The 21,905-nt window shown below is 44.1% G+C and overlaps 1 protein-coding gene across 4 annotated transcripts; it reads left to right on the top strand.

Moving 5' to 3' along the window:
• Nucleotides 1–1,305: 1,305 nt before the first annotated feature.
• Nucleotides 1,306–21,674, top strand: IDNK (IDNK gluconokinase). Of its 4 annotated transcripts, none has more exons than XM_079927650.1 (5): nucleotides 1,306–1,370; nucleotides 6,067–6,097; nucleotides 6,527–6,609; nucleotides 18,816–18,859; nucleotides 20,753–21,674. In XM_079927650.1, the coding sequence occupies exons 3-5, from the start codon at nucleotides 6,574–6,576 to the stop codon at nucleotides 21,096–21,098; spliced, it is 426 nt and encodes a 141-aa protein (XP_079783776.1). In that variant the 5' UTR covers nucleotides 1,306–1,370; nucleotides 6,067–6,097; nucleotides 6,527–6,573; the 3' UTR covers nucleotides 21,099–21,674. The 4 variants fall into 4 exon arrangements, with proteins under 4 accessions (XP_079783776.1, XP_079783773.1, XP_079783775.1 ...); XM_079927647.1 differs by having other exon boundaries at nucleotides 1,308–1,370; nucleotides 6,523–6,609; XM_079927649.1 differs by lacking the exon at nucleotides 6,527–6,609 and having other exon boundaries at nucleotides 1,335–1,370.
• Nucleotides 21,675–21,905: the final 231 nt, after the last annotated feature.

Below are 21,905 nucleotides of genomic sequence, written 5' to 3'. Positions count from 1 at the left end.
TTCATCTGTATAACCTCTATCCAGGAACACTGAAATTTCACCCACTTGAGCTACATAAGAAAAACAGTTGGGCTTCCCTAGTGGCGCAGTGGTTGAGAGTCCACCTGCTGATGCAGGGGACACGGGTTCGTGCCCCGGTCCGGGAAGATCCCACATGCCGCGGAGCAACTAGGCCGGTGAGCCATGGCCGCTGAGCCTGCGCGTCCAGGGCCTGTGCTCCGCAACAGGAGAGGCCACAACAGTGAGAGGCTCGCGTACCGGGAAAAAAAAAGTCGGTACAGGAGTAATTGAAATATTCTTTAGATAAATGCTTTTATGTCAGCTTTATTGTTTTCAAGAACACAGAGTAATATGATCTTGGATAACGAAGGAGGTTGGGCAGAATGTCATTGGAAGTACTTTTAATCAAGTATTTTAAATGGTACATAATTAACATTGTTTTAAAGCAAAATGGCCCTTCAAAGGGTGCTTCTTCCCCTCAAGTAATTTACCTGAGAACAGGAATCAGATTAAATAGCAGAGCCATGACATGTGCCACTATGGACCTGTCTATATTTGACACCAAAAGAAATCTGCCTTGTATTGTATTATTGTGACAAAATGCCAGGTTACAAAACACCGTGTACAGCATGATCCCAACTTCATAAAATATTCATACCCATTTATCTATGCGGGATGGCAGATCATTTTGGGAACGGACGCTTGTTGCCTGCAGGTGCGGCAAAGTGTGAATTAATTTTCTGCTTTTTCTTTTTACAACATTTAAAAAACAAATAAATGCTCTTTCCATTAGTGAAGGAGGAGCCCGAGGGTCCGGCCTGCAAGGGCGAGGCTCCCCTGCAGCGGAGAGGGGCTACGAGAGGAGGACCGCAGGTGCAGGGACTCGGGACCGGCTCCCTCCTGCCTGCGGGAGGCTCCACTTACCCCACGAGGGAAACGGGCGCGGAGGGCGCAGCGAGAACTGGGTGGAATTGGGGGGAAAGGGAAGCGGTGGGCCGCCGGGTGCGCGCGTCTCGCCGGGCGCGCGGGTCTCGCCCGGCGCTGTGGGGGCGGGGCGGCTGGGGCGGAGCGCATGGGGGCGGAGTCTTGGCGTGGGACGGGTCTCGTCGGGGAAGGGGCGCGAGAGGGAGGGGAAGGTGTGTCGGCGTGGGTGGCGGGTAGCTGGGGACCGGATGAGGGGTGGGGCACTGTTGGGGCGGGGTCTTGGTGGGGGCTTTGGGGTGGGGTCCGCCTGGGCTGGGCTGGGTCGCGGGCGGCTCCGCCCCCCGTGGCTGGGAAGGCGGAGCAGACCGGCCCCAGAAGGCGACGGGACTCCGGGCGATGGCGGCGCCCAATGCGCTGCTGGTGATGGGCGTGAGCGGCTCGGGGAAGTAGGTCCGGGAGGGCCGGGGCGCTGGGGGCGCTGGGGGCGCAGTGGGGGGGCGGCGCGGGGCGGCGGAGGCCAGATCCGCCGGCGTTCCGGGCCCGCGGCGACGGGAGCGTCCTTTCCCTTTGCTGGTGAGGGAACTGAGGCCCAGGGCACCTGCTCCCTCTCCCCACTTGCCAACCTGCTCGCCTCGGGGGCACCCGGCCCGGGGCCATACCCCAGACTCGGGCTCTCCGTCTGTAAATTTAGGCAGAGGCTTTAGCGAAAGCGCCTTGTGAAGAGGCGCCTGCAGAGGCGCGAATAGAGTAACGACTTCCCCGCGCCACCTGGAGCGGCCCGGGCCATCACAGGTGCCCATGTTTGGGGGCCTCGTGTGGGCCCAGCGTGCAAGGGAGCAAGGCCCACAGAGCAGGGCCAAGCCTCGTCCCAGGCTCCTACAGACTTTTGTCAAGCTGGACACCGCGCCAGCTCCCTCCTGCCGGGCCCTGGACTTTTCTGATTAGATTTTGGAACGTGAATTTAACCTTCCTATTTACTGTGTTCCCCCTTCAACTGTAAGGATTCGGTGTTAAGAAGGTTTGTAAGCAGGGAGGCGCACTGCATACCACAAAACCTCTGCCCAGCCCAGTCTGGCCAACTTGGGGGCTGAGGAAGCCTTTGGCTTCCTGTTTAGACCAAAGTCTGACAATGCCCTTTATTATCAGAAAAGGCAGCTACGGCAGCATTCCACCAGAGGCAGCAAAAGACAACTAAAATATCACAACCTCCAAAGGCTTATCCAGTCCCTTCTAGAATGATCTGAATCAGGAACTGCCCATGCGGTCCAGTGTATTTTAAAGACTCTTTCTTTCTCCAGGTAGGTAGGTTTAGCTGCCAAAAATTATTGTGGCATTTTTAGCCTCAAAGACAGGGAATCTTGCACTGAAATTTAAAATAAAACACAGAGCCAGAAAGTCCCTCACTGTGTATGACTGAAGAACTCAGAGAATGAAAAACTGCTGCTCTGGTGTGATGTAGTGAAAGTCCAGAGCCCTAGGTCTTGGTTCTACTGCTGTCTGATTGTGAGCTTGGGCAGTTCATGTGCTGCCCCCCGACCCAAGCCTTGGATCAGATGAGGGGAGACTGTACCATATGTCATATGGTTATGATATTCATGCATTCAGTAAATGTTTATTGAGCTCAATCCTTCCTCAACGTCACTGACATGTAGTGAGCAAGACAGATACATCCCTGCCCTCAAAGAGTTTACATCCTAGTAAGGGAGGGAGGCAGTAAGGGAATAAATACTTGTGCAGTGCACCAGGCAGCAGTAGGTGCTCTAGGGGAAAATAAAGGAAGGTAAGTGGAACAAAGAGCCAGGCAGGATAATGAGGGAGGGCTCCTCTGAGGAAGTGGTGTTGGAGAAAGACCTACAAGAAGAGAGAAAATAAGCCCATGGATAGCCAGGAAAGGGCATATGGGCAGAGGGAATGGCAAGTGCAAAGGCCCTGAGGCTTGACTTTCTTGTGGACTAGCAGGGAGGCCATTGTGGCAGAGTGATTGGGAGATGAGGTCAGAAAAACAATACAGGTGAAGAGAAGTGGTCATATGCTGGAATATTTTGAAAGTAGAGCCAAAAAGATGTGTTGATGGACTGGATGTGGGATATGAAGGAGAGAAGAGTCATGAATGATTTCAAGATTTTTGGCCTGGGTAACTGGAAGAAAAGAGTTTCTGTTGACTGATGGGGAAGCAATAGGTAGAGCAGGTTTGGAGTTAATAATAAACTTATTATTTGACATTACTGTATATACTGCAAGATTCCCTGTCTTTGAGGCTAAAAATGCCACAATAATTTTTGGAAACTAAACCTACCTACCTGGAGAAAGAAAGAGTCTTTAAAATACACTGGACCGCATGGGCAGCTCCTGATTCAGAAAATTTCAGGAGCTCAGTGTGGGATGTGGTGAGCTGGACATGCCTATCGGTCATCCAAGTGGATCTGTCAAGTGGGCAATCAGATATCCAAGTCGAGTTCAGGAGAGAGGGACTTTAGGTGAAAATGTAGGACTCATCGGTGTGTGGATATGTTTAAAGACATACATATTCAGAACACCAAGGGAGTGAGTGTGGATAAGCTGGCCAAGGACTGAGCCCTGGGCCCTCTAATGTTTAGGTCAATGTCAACTGTTGTCGATGGACTGAGTGATAAAATGCCTGAGAATTGATTATATTGATCATTGGATGTAGCAACAGTGAGCTCTTTGGTGACTTTTGTGAGCCCCTCTTAGGGCCCTGCAGGATTTTTAAATATACTCCATAACATTTGGAGCAGTGGGGTAATACCTTAAGAAAACAATAGTCTCAAACCAGAAAGATCCCATTCAAAACACTGTTAAAGTAATGTCAAATAATAAGTTTATTATGTTTATTGCCTTTCCTTCCCCTACCTGAATGTAAGGGATCTTTTTCCTTTTTGTTTATTGACATATGTGTCTAGAACAATGCCTGGCACATAGTAGGTGCTTAATAAATATGTATTGACTTGATGAATGAATGAATGGAGCCATTTGAGTGGGTGGCAGTGTTAGCTTTCTTTATATTTTAACAATCTTAGTGAAGCCACCCTCAGCTTCTTTCCATGTTTCCTTCTTTTTCCTGCTGTCGCAACAAGCTCAGGCCTCTTGAATACCTTTCTCATTATTCTGTGCCCCAGCCTACTGCCTACTGTCTTTTTAAGTCTCCTCGATCCTGATTTAGACCATCCCACCAGAAGACATTTGGGCCCCAAACTGGTTTGTAATGTTCGGCCCTGACCAGTCTCCTATGAGCCGAGCACTTTGCCATATTTCTGCTGGGGGTCCCTGGTCCATATTCAAACAGTCCAGCTGTCCTCTGGTTAGGAAGTTTGGTTAGAGTGGTAGAGTGGTTTTTCCATTTTCTTCTATCTCCTTCCTGCCCGTCTACACCCCAATCTAGTTAGCTTTTCTTTTAAATTATGACTGGTGGCTGACATGTTCATTCCTGGCTAATCTAACTTGGTCTTAAGTGTGATTTCCGTCGTACAGAGCGCTGATTTCACCAGCCCTGGAGTTCGGCTGGGACGGTTTAGTCACCAGTAGGCTACAACATGTCACCCTATGCAGCCTCCAAAGGAGTGAACATAATGGGAGAGGTTCCAGTTCTCTCAATCCTTTGGTTACTTTTGGGAGCAGGTCTCAGTTTGGTACAAGTGTGTCTTTTTAAAACTTCCCTGATACCTTCTTAACAAAAGAGAGAGGACCCTTGGTAAGGAATAGTATCCAGCTAGAATTTCATCACAACGTTTTGTTTTCACTGTATACATCTTTTTGGTTGCCTCCTGTTTAAGGCAAGTGAGGGTGGCTTCCTGTATAAGGGAAGGAAAAAGTTTCCTTGTTTAACACATTTGTTTAATTTTAAAGAGTGAACCAATTAGGGGCTTCCCTGGTGGCGTAGTGGTTGAGAGTCTGCCTGCCGATGCAGGGGACACGGGTTCGTTCCTCGGTCTGGGAAGACCCCACATGCCGCGGAACGGCTGGGCCCGTGAGCCATGGCCGCTGAGCCTGCGCGTCGGGAGCCTGTGCTCCGCAACGGGAGAGGCCACAACAGTGAGAGGCCCGCGTACCGCAAAAAAACAACAAAAAAAAGTGAACCAATTAAACAAAAATAACAAGTAGATAATTGTAAAAGTGTGTGTAAAACTTAGGCAAGAGGGCATGGTGAAATGGTAGGAGGATACAGTAAAAACTTCTGAAGTTCATACTTCAATGATTGGCATTTTGGGTAACACTTCAGAAACTGATAGCATGAAGGGGCTTCGTTTCTAATTAATTGCCTGAAGGCCTCCACCCCTACCCTACGGCGCTAGCCTGTAAGCCTCAAGATGGCCAGTCTCAGTGGGCTGAGCATTATGTCCTAGGAGCTAGTAGGTGCTCAGTAGATATTGGCTGAGTGAAATGAGTAGGTGAATGGATAAATGTAGCTCAGTTCCCTTGTTTTACAGGTGAGAAAACAGATTTAGAGGACAAGGTGACTTACACAGGAGGACACAGTCATTTAGTGGCAGAATGGAGACCGTGGCCACACCTCAGTTTCTAGGACCCAAGCCCTCTTCACTGACCATGCAGCCTGTTAGGGTCCGAACAGGTAGATCATTCTCAGATGCATTGCACAGAGAGCATTCAACTCCCAGACTTAATAATGAGTGCTGGTAATTCTCCATGTCCTTTATTTGAAGAGTGTGCCCCTTTTAAGCCCCAATATTTTAATGCTTTTATGAGCTCCTTGAATCTTGTGTGGGTGCTTAGAGGTTAAATTCCCTGTCAGACTTCTCCCTCCAATATCCTCAGTAGAATTTATCACTTTAATAATTTAATATTTTTTCTCAAAAAAATAATTATCTACAAAACAGGGACCAAAAACTTAAGGAAAAAACTTCAGGAGTTTAATGAGATCTTATGTATTGCTTTTGGGAGAAAAATTGGTGATGACCGGATAATTATTTCATTTAAATTCCTGGAGAAAACTAAAGCCATGCTCTAGGCTCCAGGGTCAGGAGCATCTATCTCAGTTTCAGTATCATAAGTTGTCGGCGATTAATACCGGTAGGGCAGCCCTCTGCTTCCCAGGGCTCCTCGGATGGAAGAGGCACAGCGCAGGCTGGGAAAGGCAGTCATGTAACATCTATGTCCTCTCCACAGATCCACCGTCGGCACCCTGCTGTCATCCCAGGTAACCTGTTCTAATGCCTCCCAGTTGCTAGTCCCATCATGTTGTCTCTTTGCTTCTCTCCCTTTCCCCTCCCTGCCTTTTCTTCTGGCCTGAGTGGTTTGTAAACTCACCACAGACACCTCCATGCAGCTTGTGAAACCCACCGGAGCAATTTTGTTTTTCTCCTTGGTGATCATAAATAATGACGAATGAAAAAAAGAGCTGCAGCGGCCCAGGGAGCGGGATTCATGACGCGACATCAGAGCCCTCCCCACTCCTGCACCTGGGTGGGCGGCGGGGGTGGGGGCTGGTTTCCTCGGGCTGCTGGTGGAGAAGAGGGTGGCAGGGTTGTTTCTGTACCTGCCCGTTAGTTTTAGTAACCCCACGGTGGCTGTAATGTGGGCCACACTACCTGCCACATACCCTCTTTCACTTTGTTCTTAAAGCTAGGGTGGAAATTCTATGATGCAGATGACTATCACCCAGAGGAAAATCGGATGAAGATGGGAAAAGGTATACCTCTGAATGACCAGGTAAGGTTTGCTGTCTGTTTTTACTTCCAGCACAGATGTCCTGTGATGCAGGGTGACACAGGTTAAGGTTCCTGCAGTGCTTGTTGTAGTAGAGTTCCTGAGTCATGCACTCACGTACAGTGCTCCAAAAGCCAGGTGCACAGCGGGTCCACCACATATGTTAGGTTTGGCCCTGAATTCCCATCTAAACTCTAAACTGGCATCAGCAGTGATGCCACCCTCTGCCCCAGCTCGGCGGGATCTGCCGGAACACTTTGTTGAGGGATTTTAATCTGCAGAATGTAATCCCTGAGAGGGCAGAGGCTCCCCTCTGCCTCATATGTGGGGAAGTTCATCTTTTCTTCCCAGGACTTATCAGCCTACCACCTCGCCAGGCCCTGGCATCTTTGCCTAGCAAAGCCCTGGCTGCTTCCCCACCAGCAGCCTGAGGAAACCACCCCCCCGCCCGCCCACCCAGGTGTAGGAGTGGGGAGGGCTCTGATGTCGCGTCACGAATCCTGCTCCCTGGGCTGCTGCAGCTCTTTTTTTCATTCATCACTATTTATGATCACCAAGGAGAAAAACAAAATTGCTCCGGTGGGTTTCACACACTCAGATCTGGCCCTCTGGAGCCACGCGTCCCCTCCTTGTATCCACTGGAACCACCCTTGCCTCTTTCAGTTGCTCTACCACCATGCTCCTCCCGCAGGGCCTTTGTCTCTGTTGTTCCCACTGTGAGGAATAATGCACTTCCCTGCCCTCTTCTCAGTTACCCGGCTCATGCTTCACATCTCAGCTCCTGTGCTCCTTCTTCAGGGAAGCTCTCCCTGACTTCTACGTAAAACCTCCTATAATAAACTCTCACGGCACCGTATCCCTTATCGTCCTTGTCCCAGTTGCAACATGGCATTTGGTGGTGTGAGAATTTGATTACTATTTATCTCTACAACTAGATTTTACCTCCAAAAGGGCAGGCACTATGGCCATTTCTGTTAACCATTATATATCCCCAGAGCCTGACACACAGTACATGTCAGAAAATATTTGTGGCAGATTTGTGAGTGAATGAATGAATGAGTGTAAGAATGAATGACTAGCACCTCATTTCTTTATACACTGTCATGAGGCCCTTTCCTAGAGGGTCTCTCTCAAACCAGAGTCACAAACTGGATTCACTGGCGTGATTAGCTGTAACCCAGGAGAGACTGAGGGCAGGGCGTAGGGCTGAGTCCACAGAGCAGCTGAGAGCAGGGGCTCTAGCTGGGCCCACGTGCCAAGGGTGTCCAAAGGGCAGGTATGGTATGGAACTGGCCAAAGAGCAACACTGGTGTTTTCACTTTCATGACCTTGGCTCACCCCAGTTGGGCCCCACTTTCTTCTCTTTGTCCTGCCGTGAAGGACTGGAGTCATTAACCCATGTTAGGTCTAATTCTAGAGCACTCTGAGGGTTTCTCTTTGTCCCAGGGAGTGCACCTCCATTTGTAATAGTTCAAACGTTAAACCATCAAAATCAAGTTTACAGCATCTGACTTTAGAAGGCAGGAGGAGAGAAGCAAAAAAGGGATACAGAGTAATAATGTAAACAAAATAATGATATTATATGAGAGATAATAAACATAATATAGATAACCTGGCCTCACCACTGAGCTTGTGTGACTTGGCAGATGGCTTAGTCTCTCTGTGCCTCATTTTCCTCCTGTGAAGTAGGGATGGTGACAGGACCTATTTCATTGAGTTCTTGCGAGGATTAAATGAGATAATATGAAAAATGTGCACAGAGAAGTGCCTGAAGCATTCAGTAAATATCACTTCTTATTGTTGTTGCTAATATCTTATCTATATATACATACATGTAACAGAAACCATTTCTGTGGAGTGTGTAAAATGTGACTGTGCTAGGGTTATTTTATTTTTCTCCTTGGCAGGTACAAGTGAAAATTAAAATAAGGAACACAGTAAAGCAACCCAAATGGACAGATTTTAAAATGGCATTTAAGCAGCCTTCCTCTTGTTCACACGTGAGGCTTGTTAAGTGGGCAGTATGGATGGGGGGCTGGGGAGGAGAATTCAGAAGAGGAATTATTGTACCGAAGAAAAGGTTATCAGTTACTGGAAGAAACACAAGTTACTAAATATATTCAGAGGCAGCTGTACAAGTTAGCCTGACCTTAGAGAGAAGCAGAGAGAAAGAGGTAAGATGGCAGATGGCTTACATTTTTGATGAGAGCCCAGCGAGTCTAAGAGTGAAGGTGTGGGTCACAGCTGAGCTGGCACCAAGGACCTCCTGGTTGCTCTGGCAACCAGCCCCCCACCCCAAAGATACTGTACTGAACATCAGTTAGAGTGTTAGAGGCAGACATAGCGGTTGGCCTTGCGGAAGAGTCTCAGGAGGGTTTGGGGAGGGTATTGTGCTCAGAAGGCTGAGATGTGAAAAGAAAGAACCTGAGTTGAATATACCAAGGGCTCCTTAAGTCTATTTCAATTAAATTAAATGTAAACTCCAGTTCCTGGGTTGCATTGCCACATTTCAAGTGTTCAACAGCCACATGTGGCTGGTGGCTGCTAATCCAGGTGGCACAGATAGAGGACATTTCCCTCAGGGCAAAAAGCTCTATTGGACAGCGCTGGTATAGAAAGATACGCCACCCAGGATGCAATACATTATTAGCGTGATGATGATGATAATAAAGAATTTCCAAGCTGCCAGTCAGTGAGTCTCCCATATGTGCCAGGTTCATGCTGTCCTGGTAGCGTATGGTGACACCTGAGCAGACTTCAACCTCAAAGTCTATTTAAAAGAGGTTTTTTGAAAATTTTTCCCTGATTATAAATATAATATTATCCTGTATAGAAAATTCAACCAGTGCCGAAAAATCCTTTCACAGAATTTTCATCACCCTTGGTTTCATCTTCTAAAAATACCTACTAATTGAATTTGAGTTTTTCCCCCTATCCTTTTTGGGGTATATATTATTTTTACATGCATTCTTTCCTCTATGGGCTTAAGTTCACTTTTGCACCAGATAAAACCAGTCCATCGCCCATTGTCCTCCCCTCCTACTTTCCTTGCCCTCTCTCCACCTCCCCAGCAATGCTGGACACACTCATCTTCCATCTGTTCCTCTGAGCTCCTGCCCTGCCCTTTAACCATCATCCCCTTCCAGAAGACACTGTTTCTCTAGATAGGCCAAGTGCTTAAGCACTGGGCTGGGGATTCAGGGTACACTGCCCCCCGCCCATCCCTGCATGTAAGGACTATCAGGAATGAAGGGACCTAGAACATCAGATCCAGCAAGCAGGGATGTTCATTTGGGTTATGTTGTTTCCTCCTCTCTTTCCCCTAAGACTTTTTGTGTTTGACTTGCCTTAGTTACCATATTGTCCGTAGTAACTACTTACACACAGAGTTCAGTGAATTTGCTTTAATATATCCTCTGTTTTGCCCCAGTTTCTGCATCTGTGAAAAGGAGATCTCAATCATTCCCTTTTTTCACAAACATGAACACAAAATTTGGAGCTCATGTGTCCAAGTCCTCCCTAAGACCCTAACAATAAAGTCCAGACTCCTTAGCAGGTCACTCAGGGTCTTGATTCTCTAGTCCTGACAGTTTCTGCTGACCTTCCTCACCTATCAACTCCCACACCTCCTGTTCACCAGTGCTGAGCTCCTGCCTCATCCATTTAGACAAGAGTCTTGGTAAACCATCTTTAATATGCCAAGTCTTGCCCTTTCCTCTGCTTGACAGGCCCTGCTTCCATTAAAATCCTCTTTACCCTTTAAGATTTAGTCTTCCTAGGGCCTGATCAAAATTGCTCTCTCCCCTTGTCTTATCATAGCCCTTCTTATATTTCTTGGAGCCCTCATTACTGTCCTGTGGGTAGTTTAATTGATAAATACCCATCCTCAGGCTGTGACCCCCTCGAGGACAGGGACTGCACTGTTCATATTTACATCCCCAGTGCTCGATATGGTGCTTTGCACATATTAAGTATTCATTGTTTGTGGAGTTAGAGCCCACTGCATACTAAATTTATTTATTAAAGGTCTTTTCAAAATTCAGAGTCGGAAATGAATGCTGTTTATTGCAGCTATTAAATCAGCCAAAAAGTAATGTTTAAAATGGAGTCTACTCCTTTTCCTGTTTAAGTCCCAAAGCAGCTCAATGTATTATATATGATTCCCCCATTTTGCAGATGAACAAAGGGAGGCACAGAGAAGTAACTTGAGCAAAGGCACAGAGTGAGGGGGATCTCTCCAACCTCTAAGACTCTACTTTTTCTACTGTGTTAAAGGCCCTGATACTACACACACACAAAAATAATCTACAAGAAGTGAATCAGGGTTGATTAAGTGGAGCAAGAAAGGGTGAAAGCAAGGGTGAGGGTGAGAGCAGGAGAGAGGCACAGCCCCCGGTGAGCACATCCATTGTAGGGGCCTAGGCCTTGAAGGGTATTTGAGGCAGGTGACAACTGGCTTTACACAGCAGGTCTGAGAATTCTGGTTTCCACATGGAGTCTAGGTAGCCTTTGGAGCTGCTTTGGGAAAACTCTCTGCTTGTGGCCCCATGTGATCCTCCGAGGAAGGATCCCAATTGTGTAATTATGACTCAATACTTGGAAACTTCTGTAAAATAAAGTTGAAAGTGCTTCTGTTTTATCTCCAACCTTCTCTCATTGTTTTTATGGCTGGTGGACCCAGACCTTACCAGTGCAGTGAATAAACTGGTCCAACATACATTCTGATTGGGCAAATGTCTGAAAGCATCCATTTTTGTTTAAATAGTTTAATGTTTCCATGTATTAATATTAGTTTTCATGGTTGAGCTTCTGAGGAATTTTATTATGACTAAGTGATGCAACATGCTTAATTCTTGACGAAGGCACATATTGAGGCACTATTAAAAACAATAAAAAAGTATGGATTCAAAGTAAAGTTCCATTTTCCTATACATAGGATAGGAAGCTTATTACCCAAACATGTTTTCCGTTATTTTTAATTTGTTCCGTCTTTATTGTGAAACGTTTCAGGCATGCAGAAAATGTAATGAATAATAAAGTCAATACCCAACTTAACACCATAACATATTTGTTTCCTAAGCCATAAAATAATAGAGATTGATCTCTGTACAAAGAGATATTTGTGCCGATGGACTGGAGGAAATGTGCAATCTAAGTAAAACAACAGAACACAAGTTTGCTCCTCTGCTAATGTGAAGAAAGAAGAGATATCTAAAGTACTAGAAATTAAACAAATTATCCCCTCTCCTTGGTTCATCCAAACCCACTAGGAACATTTTACTCATGCAGAAGAACAACTCATTTGTTTGTTGTGTTTGCATCTGTGAATCAGTCCTAATGCATCATTATAATTGCTCCTTGAACTCTAAGTAGGCATGTGAATACTGAATATGTGAATTAGCATTTGGCCCTCTGAACCTTCCAACTACCTCTTCTAAACCAAACATTCTTGCTGAATGGGGGTTAGCAGCCCACGGCAATAGTCTCAGGATTTTGTTTCACCTAGAGACTTGTACAGTGACAAGGGATGTATTGTGGAAAAGGCTGTCTGCCTACCCAGATAGGACAAGGGTAGTCAGGCTCTGTCTTGTCAGCTCAATGCCTGACACCGTCAACACATTGAACATGCATTCATGTCTCATATGAGAACCCCACTAGTCAGGTTCACAAGATTTCTACATAAAACCAGAATGCCGGGGCTTCCCCGGTGGCACAGTGGTTGAGAGTCCGCCTGCCGATGCAGGGGACGTGGGTTCATGCCCCGGTCCGGGAGGATCCCACATGCCGCGGAGCAGCTAGGCCTGTGAGCCATGGCCGCTGAGCCTGCGCATCTGGAGCCCGTGCTTCGCAACGGGAGAGGCCACAGCAGTGAGAAGCCCGCGTACCACAAAAAACAAAACAAAACAGAATGCCAGTTGATTAATTTACAGGGAGAAATTTAAGTGCCACATGGCCTGTAACACTTCACATGGATCTGATTTCAGAAGCCAACATACAATCAGGTTTCTCAGTGAACATGCAATCAAAAGAGTAGGAGAGTTAGGGCTGAAGTTTCTAGTGGTGTGAGACCAGCCATCCCCTTACAGGAAGATGTTTGCTAATGAGAATATGATATTCAAAGTCCTGTGGCCAGAACTCAGTCCAATGGCCAGACATGTCCTCTGGTCAGTACTCTGCTGTTTAATTCCGTAGTGCTCCTGCCCTGGGCTTTCACACCCACCAAGCCTTGCTGGGACAGACGTGCTTCCTTTATGTGTGTAAAAATATGTAGTTGGATCATAGTGATGTCCTGCTAGCCTGAGGGTCCTTTTTACTCCTTCAGATGAGTTTATACATCTCCGTTCCTTTCTATTAAGTGTTGCTCTTTAAATTAAAGCTTTAAAGAACAAGCTTCTTTCCTTCTTTTCCAAGTGCTTAGGAAGTTACCTCACTGTGGGCCCCATATGCTATAAGCAGACTCCTTAACTTTTTAAAAGTTGACATCATTTCTACAGCTTGAAATGGGATGCCCCCATTTACATGTAAAACACACAATGAAGTTAGTCCCCTTAATGATTAGTATACCACTTTACCAAGTAAGTGGCCTGTGCTGCCCTTCCTGCAGGCCTGAAAGGCACTGTATCTTTGTAGGACTGGATCCTAGGTAGGAAACTGCTCATCCTGCTGACTCATGAGTCTTTAAGGCCCAGTCACCCTGCTCTGCTACAGCCTTCTATTAGAGGAGCTGTTTTGGAAAATATAGCCAAAGAGGTTTAAAAAAAATTTTTTTAAGGTCATTGTATAACTAACAGTGTTCTCTTTTTCATTCCTGTTAGTTCATGAATATAATAGAAAAGCTTAGCTATTCACAGTGAGAGTACAGGAAAGAAAGGAATTTAGAAAGTTGAGTGCAAATGGAATCTTCGAAGTTAAACTTAGGGTGATCATGTCTAGAGTACTGAAAGAAAGCACCCAGAGCAGTGTCTGGATCTCCCTAAGCACACAACAAACGCTTGTAAATGGATGAAGGAAAGGGGAAACCCAAATCTGTGCTTGAATTGGCAGCTTTTCCCATGGGCAATTTTCCATCATAAAATACTGCACAGCTCAGTAAGTCCATCTAATTATCCCCGCTACCTATAATCCTTGACACTCTTCTTCCTGGACCCCTGCCATAGCCCAGAAAATATGTGTTACAGTGGCAATTTCAAGTTCCATAAGTATAGCTCCTACAACTTTTTTTCTCCTCATAGACTTCTCCAGAACATTTAGTTTTTGAGTATGATGTCTTAGAAAACCTTGCCAATAATAAACCTTAAACATATACACTCTTTTCCAAGAGCACATAGGTCTCCTCATAAAGCACAGAGTTCTTTGTGGTCTGCAAATCTGGAGCTGGTAAGCCTCATGATCTTGTTACTTTGTTTAGAAATAACCACAATGGTTCTACTGACTACAGTCAGACAAGTGCTAACATAAACAAATGTTTCATTCATTAAATACATTTGAGCTACAATGTGTGCACATTGTAGTAGCTGTTGTAACTTGAGTAATAATTTCTGTGAATTATGTATTAATAGCTGTTGTTTTATTATTTGTGTAAGTTAGGTGATAGTTGTCATTTGATCTGTGTCTTGTGTGGATTTTGTAACTGTTGCATTTGTACTTCTAAGTGGTCTCTGGTCGACTAGTGTGTACATAGAGGTTAAGTCTTTTTTTTTTATTATTATTTTTGGCTGTGTTGGGTCTTCATTGCTGCGCACGGGCTTTCTCTAGTTGCAGCAAGCGGGGGCTACTCTTTATTGCGAGCACGGGCTCCAGGCACGCAGGCTTCAGTAGTTGTGGCACGTGGGCTCAGTAGTTGTGGCTCACAGGCTCTAGAGAGCAGGCTCAGTAGTTGTGGCGCGCAGGCTTAGTTGCTCTGCGGCATGTGGAATCTTCCCGGACCAGGGATCGAACCTGTGTCCCCTGCATTGGCAGGTGGGTTCTTAACCACTGCGCCATCAGGGAAGTCCCCGTAGAGGTAAAGTCTTAAAAAATTCTATCACTAGTAAAACTTCCAGGAACCTCAACCCAATATTAGCACACATGCTTTTCAAAAATTTTATTTAACATGAAAAAATTAAATATATGTGTGTGTTTTTTGTGTGAGAGTGTGTGTGTGTGTGTGTGTGTGTGTAAAATCTTCTGCTTCCTGAAAAGGGTGGGTCCTAGTAACGGTCTTTAGTTTGCTGAGTACAGAGTGAAGGCCTTGGTGGAATGAACATTTCACTTACTGAGTATTTAGTTACTCTGAATAAGAAATGGGAAAGCCTGAGCCCAGAGGAGATATTCAGGAACTAAAGGAGCTCACCCAGAGCTGGAGAACTTGAAAGGCTCCTGGTGGAAAAGATTGTGGGTTGGGGGGGCATAGCCAAGGGCTTAACCAAGGTCAGAAGCAAAATGAGAAATTCTCAGGTGCCAGAATCAAAGTGGCAAGATTTAATTAAACCTAAGTAACCTCTTCCCCCAAGTTTTGGAAATGCATGTAAGCCAGGAGGCTGGGAACTGAGATTCTGATGCCCCTGTAGAGATGGGAGATGAGGCCTATATGATGCATGGAGCTGGACCTGAAACTAAGTGCGAGGACTTGCATAAAGTATTTAAAGGAAGACTTTATTTGAGTGAGGATTACGAATATCTCCACTCACTAGATTCAAGAAGCAGCAAAGAATCTGGCTGTCTCCCCTGGACCACAGGTGGAAAACTAGAGACTTTCCTACGCCCAATTCACTTCATGTGACATAGACCAAGTTGAAAAATTAATGTAATACTAGTCTGGAATTAGCAAAACTACCTATGGAAATGTTTCCAAAACTCAGCACTCCTATAAGGGAAAAAAAATCTGAAGATGCACCTGCAGTCAAAAAGTACAAACGATACAGGTAAATGAACCACTGTGAGAGGGAATCAGCAAAAAAGCACAAATGGAATAAGTCATACTCCAAGAAATAGAATCAAATGAAATAATATAATATTGCAAACCAACTATACTTTAATTTTTTTAAAAGAATCAAATGAAAGAAACAGAAAATTTATTGATAATGTTTCATTATCAATAGATGGATTAAACAATAAACTAGACACAGCTGAAGAGAGAACTAGTGAATTAGAAGGCAGACTAGAGGATATTACCCAGAGTGAATAAGAGAGCTAGATAACTAGAAAAATATTCGAGAAAAATTAAGAGACTGGTATAATAAAATGTTTCACATACAACTAAAAGGAATCCAAGGAGAATAGAATAAGTGGGGGAAAGGCAATTTTCAAAGAGATAATATTAACAGTTTCCTTAGACTGAATATATAAAATGAGTCCTGAACAGGATAAATAGTAAAACTGCAAAACATCAAGGACAAAGAGGTTTATTTTCTACCTATAGCTACCAAAGAGAAAATATATGTTCTGAATGATTGCCCAATATAACAAGAGATACTTCTCAACAACAATAGAGCCCTTAAGACGGGAGTAAGTATTTAAACTGCTGAGGGAAAATAACTGTCAACCAAGAATTCTTTACCAACTGAAATCTTATTTAAAATGAGAAAGAGTAAGAGCAGAAGACATTTTCAGACACACAAAGACAGAAGGGAAAACTGTCAATTCTTAATCTATGGGAGAATTTAAAACAACTCTCTTGAAAACATCAAAACAGACAAAAGATACACAAAACAGACAAGAAGAATTAGTAAAGATATAGAAGATTTAAACAACAAATATATTGAAAAGCATGAATAAAAAATAAACATTCTTTTCAAGTACATATGGAACATTTATAAATATTGACCATATACTAGACCACATAGTACTAGTGCTCTATGGCACAATTTGCCACAAATTCTAAAGAGTCAATATCATACCAATCAATCACATTTTTTATCATAATGCACAAGAATTAGAAATCAATAATAAAAATTCTCACAAATCATAAAATGGTTGGAAACTGTAGAAATAAGTAAAATTGAAAAATAAAAATTGACATTCATATAAATTCATAAGTTAAAAATCATAGTGGAAATTATAAGATATTTGGAAATGTATGACAAAAGTGCTATCAACTAAAACTTATGGGATATAGCTGAAAGAGTACTTAGAAGGAAATTTACAGCCTCTGAATGCACTTTTGGAAAAATAACAAAAATGAAAATGGTGATCTAAGGGTTTAAGTAGAAAAAAAATAATAAAAAGGAAGAATGTAGAAAAATATAGAAATAAGTGCTGAAATTAATGGAATATAAAACAAAGAAGCCATATAGGTGATGAGTGAAACTAATTGTTTGAAAAGATAAAAACAGACAAATCTCTGGCAAGATTGATCAAGGGCGGAAAAAAGCACAATTAAGACTAGGAATGAAAAGAGGCCATGAAAAATCTGATACCAGTGAATTTTAAGACTTAGATAAAATTGGACACTTTCATAGTAAAATATAAATTACTGTGGGAAAACAGGCTTGGATAACAGTGATCTGATGGCAGAGACAGTGCTCAGGGACACAGTCTACTCCCCCCCACCCCCGCCAATGAAAACGTGACCTTGCTGATTCTAAAGTATTTCAGTTACCAAAACTGAATCAAGAATAGAAAAATCTGAATATAACACAATGCTCATTCAAGAAATTGAACCTGTAATCAGAGATCTTTCCTCAAAAAAAGCCCCAGGCACAGAGTTTTTAAGATGAGTTTTAGCTCAGGCTGCTGTAACAAAACATCATAGACGGAGTGGCTTAAACAATAGACACTTATTCTCACAGTTCTGGAGGGTGAAGGTCCAAGAGCAAGATGCCAGCATGGTCAGGTTCTTGTTTATTCTGAGCCTGGAGTTTCTCTTCCTGGCTTCTAGACAGCTGCCTTCTTACTGTATCCTCACTGGGTGATTGAGGGGGAGGGCAGTGGAAGGAGAGAAAAAGTACACACTAGCTCACTGGTCTCTTCTCAAAAGGACACTAATCCCATCATGAGGACCCCACCCTCATGATCTCATCTAAACCTAATTACCTCCAAATATCATTACATTAGGGGGTATGAATTTTGGGGAAATAAAAACATTCAGTTCATAACAATAATATATTGTATACAAGCTGTTTCAAAGAACGGAAAAAGAGGGAAAGCTGCCCTACTTATTTTATGAGGCTAGTATAACCTTGATACCAAAATTTAACATGGACTATACAAGAAAACAAATGCAGGTCAATCTCAATTATATAAATGCAAAAATCCTAAATAAAATGGTAGTAATCAAATGTTTAAGAGCAAGGACTTCTAAAGACACATCATGTTTCTTGAATATGCATCAAAATGATAAAGGATGAGGGCACAGGTAAGGATATGGCTGGGACATATATAAAATCAGACTGTGAGTTGAAAATCATTGAATGTGTTTAAAATTTCCATAATAAAAAATTATGTTTTTCTTTAAATGCATTATGACCAATCAGTATTTACCCTAGGAGGATTCCTTTGTGAAACACTGTAGGGTGCCCTATGTAAACTTCCTCTGCCTTCTCTGGAGAAATACAAAATTCTCACACTGCTTATATCTGAGTAGAGCTTTGCTTTTGGAGGATTTGAAGAATAGGACCAGAGAGCAGCTGACATAGGGTTTCTGTGAATACCGCTCTGCATTTGAGATCAGAGGCACCTAAAGAATCATGCAGTATAATAAAGATTTATATACATATCAGAACCAGAGAAAATATACTTACAATGGGAAGATTAAGATGGTGGAAGTTGGGCTTCCCTGGTGGCGCAGTGGTTGAGAGTCCACCTGCTGATGCAGGGGACGCAGGTTCGTGCCCCGGTCCGGGAAGATCCCACATGCCGCGGAGCAGCTGGGCCCGTGAGCCATGGCCGCTGAGCCTGCACGTCCAGAGCCTGTGCTCCGCAACGGGAGAGGCCACAACAGTGAGAGGCCTGCGTACCACAAAAAAAAAGAAAAAAAAAAAAAGATGGTGGAAGTTACATACTGGTATTTTAGGGCAATTTTTATTATTATGAAAAGAGCCTCTGACACCTGGACCAGGAAAATGCTTCTGTGCTGAACTGCCTAGTGACTTGACCCCTCAGCCTTGTGCATGGCCTACTCCTCAAAACCACTAAGATCTCTCTGGACCTTAACATTGATGAAAATGATTAACTTTCTGTAAAAACGAACAAAACCTGGAAAAGCCACTTTGTGTCTGCCTTCATTTCAGGACAGGATTCCATGGCTCTGCAACTTGCATGACATTTTACAAAGGTAAGAGAAAATCAGGCGCCAGGTAAGCCAGTGAGTAAAGAAAACCCATCACAAAGTACAGGGGAAAAAATACACTCTTGAAATCACAACTGACTGCTGATATGGCATCCCAGAAATGAAATGCACCTCTATCAAGTAACCAACAATGATTTTAATCAGCCACAGATGTGTAGTTTAGTTGGGTTCTGGAGTTAGCCTTCTAAACAACTCCACAATTACTAGCTGGGAATCTTGGTCAGCCACTTGGCTTCCATAAACCTATTTCTTCATCTGAAAATGGGGATAAATATAGTTCCTACTCACAGACTGTTGTGAGGAATTAGTGAGATGAAGCATGGGTAGCACTTAGAACAGTACCTAATATATATAGTAAGTGCTAAAAAAATAATAATGACGTATAGCTATACCTTAGCCACCACTTATATTGCCTCCTACTTCAAACTCTGACAACCAGGAAGATCTGGGGTCATTCATAAGTCAACAGATAACTGGCCACCAGGATTGAAGTCTCAAATTGTTCAGCTCTGTAGCATGCCTCTGAGCAAACGAGGTCCTCCCCAACCCATCTGTGGGCCAGACCCCTGGGAATCCTGGTTGGGACATGGAAGATAAAGAAGTGGCAGGGAATAGGTTCTAAATCTTGCTGTCTCAGATGAAGTCATGTTTTATAAATCTAAAATCATGTGGGCCATATGAAATTAGAGTATACGTATGATTAAAAATCAGTTTACTTTTTTTAGACTGCACAGACATGGCTGGCAGCCCTGTCTTTGCATGGGCTTAGGGGTTTAAGGTTTGGAGTTGAGAACTCCTGCCCACTTGGGTCTCTAAGATAAACAGACTTGTCAGAGATCTAACATACTGACCTGTGATGGAAGCAGAAGTGAAGATCCTCAGGAGAATAGAGATCAGACTTCCAGGCTCAGAATAAACAAGCTCTCACTCATGGCCCTTGGGAAGAGCCAGAAGGCTCAGGTACATAGGTTTGTTGCTGATGACACACTCCATCCACTGGGTCTCCAGTCTACAGTGGCCATGAATCAAGGCAGGCCCCTTCAGAATTCTCAGTTCTGAACTGAAATTTCTAAGTACCCAAGCCAGCTTTGACCCTTCACCTCTTTATACAGTTCCTTCCTGGCCCCAAGATGACTGCCTCTTCTGGCTGGTACATGTAGGTTTAGTGGAAAGGGGGCTCACCCTCATGTATGGTCTTGAACAACACTGGTTTTCCCTTATTGGTGCCTTGTCACTCTACCTCTATTTCTGGCTCAGTTTTTTTTTTTTTTTTCCTTAGCACTGCCCTGGAAACTTCTCACATCCTTCTCACCTTGACCACACAGGGGCTGATGCTCCCTTTTCTCCTGCTCTCTCTAGCTCTGCACTGGTAACTTCCCCAGACTCCCAGCATACTGTAGAGTAGGAATGGAGAGAAGCCAGTTGTGAAATTCAAATCCCTGAATACCTGAGAGGAGAGCCTGAGCTGTGCTGTGTGCGGGGCACAGGTACCTGCCGGCAGCCACCCATGTCTACAAGTGGTGGCTCAGTCACATCCTACATCCAAGGGGCAGAGCCAATACTTACCAAGCATTTCCTGTGTGCTGGGCACCTTGATAAACTTACTCATTACAGTTCTATGGGCAGGTACTCTGAGTAGTTGCATTTAGCAGATGATGAACTGATGCTCGGGGAGGTAAATATGTTACCCAAGATGCCTCACTAGTGGAAGATCTTTACCTCAAAGCCAGGACTGCCTGATACTTGGCCACCATTTGTAACACCTTCCACTGTCAGAGAAGTGGGACTCTAGTCCTCAACCTAAACTTGACACCAATTATTTTAAATGTCTTCACTCTAGCGCTCATCTTCCCCCCACACACTTTATTTTTTTAACAGAGATGTAGCCTCTGGACAGCATGTAATTCTTGCCTGTTCAGCTCTGAAGAAAGTATACAGAGACATCTTAATACAAGGAAAAGATGGTGCACCTCTGAAGTGTGATGAGTCAGGAAAGGAAGAAAAGGTGGCTGAAGTGAAGCTCCTTGTGGTCCATCTGACTGGGTCGTTCGAGGTCATCTCTGGACGCTTACTCAAAAGAAAAGGGCATTTTATGTCCCCTGAGTTATTGCAGTCCCAGTTTGATACTTTGGAGCCCCCATCAGCTCCAGAAAATTTCATTCAAATCAGTGTGGACAAAAATCTTTCAGAGATAATTGCTACAATTATAGAAACTCTAAAATGAAGTGAGAATCATCTATATCAGTGGTCCAGAACACAACTGGGCATAACTCTGTCTCCCATCCCAAACCATGTTCCAGTATCCTTGTTGATACTGTATTCTAGATTCTTCTTAAGGTGAATAAACCATAATGTATTGAGATATGCTTGTTTGGGTGGATTTTTAGGAATCTGTGATACTCTTGTCATCATGCTCTGGCATATTCAGAGAAAAGGAGAGGAAACTTTGAAAGTGAAGTTTCAATTGAACTTTAAATTCGTGTGACCCAATCAAATAATCAGAGGAAATTCTATAATCTATGCTGTAAACCATGACTTATTTAGAACACTTTTGATCATGCCTGTACTTGGACAAATAAATGAAACCTGGCTATCCTTGGCACCCTCTGGAGATCGGTCTCAGGAGCAGAAAAGCGGACAGAATTGACCACTCACCAGCAAGTCATGTTACACCACACACCTCTAATTTCTCTCTCTGAGTCATTTCTAGGTAAATAAAAAGCACACGCAGTTCACAGGTAAAAAAAAAATTTGCGAAGGTGGAACTTGAGTGAATGAAATGCGTGACTCACTGATTCAGTCTGCCCCCACCTCATTTTAGAGACCCCTGTGAACGAGGCTCTTATCAACCTGCCCACCTTCCTGCCGTAAAAGCTGTCAATGATGGACACTAGGCAGGCTAGGAAGGAACACCAGAGGAGCTGCTATGGCTGAAAACTGAAACCAAACTTTCCAATGGGCAGCTTTATGCCAGTGGCAGCAGGGTTGGGTGAGGCTGTGGGGAGCTTAGGGGCACTGGTGCATGGCTGGC

This window comes from Stenella coeruleoalba, assembly GCF_951394435.1.
Source record: "Stenella coeruleoalba genome assembly, chromosome: 7".
NCBI classification, from domain to species: Eukaryota; Metazoa; Chordata; class Mammalia; order Artiodactyla; family Delphinidae; genus Stenella; species Stenella coeruleoalba.
Note: the sequence above shows the minus strand (reverse complement) of the source record. Positions and strands in the feature narration are given on the sequence as shown.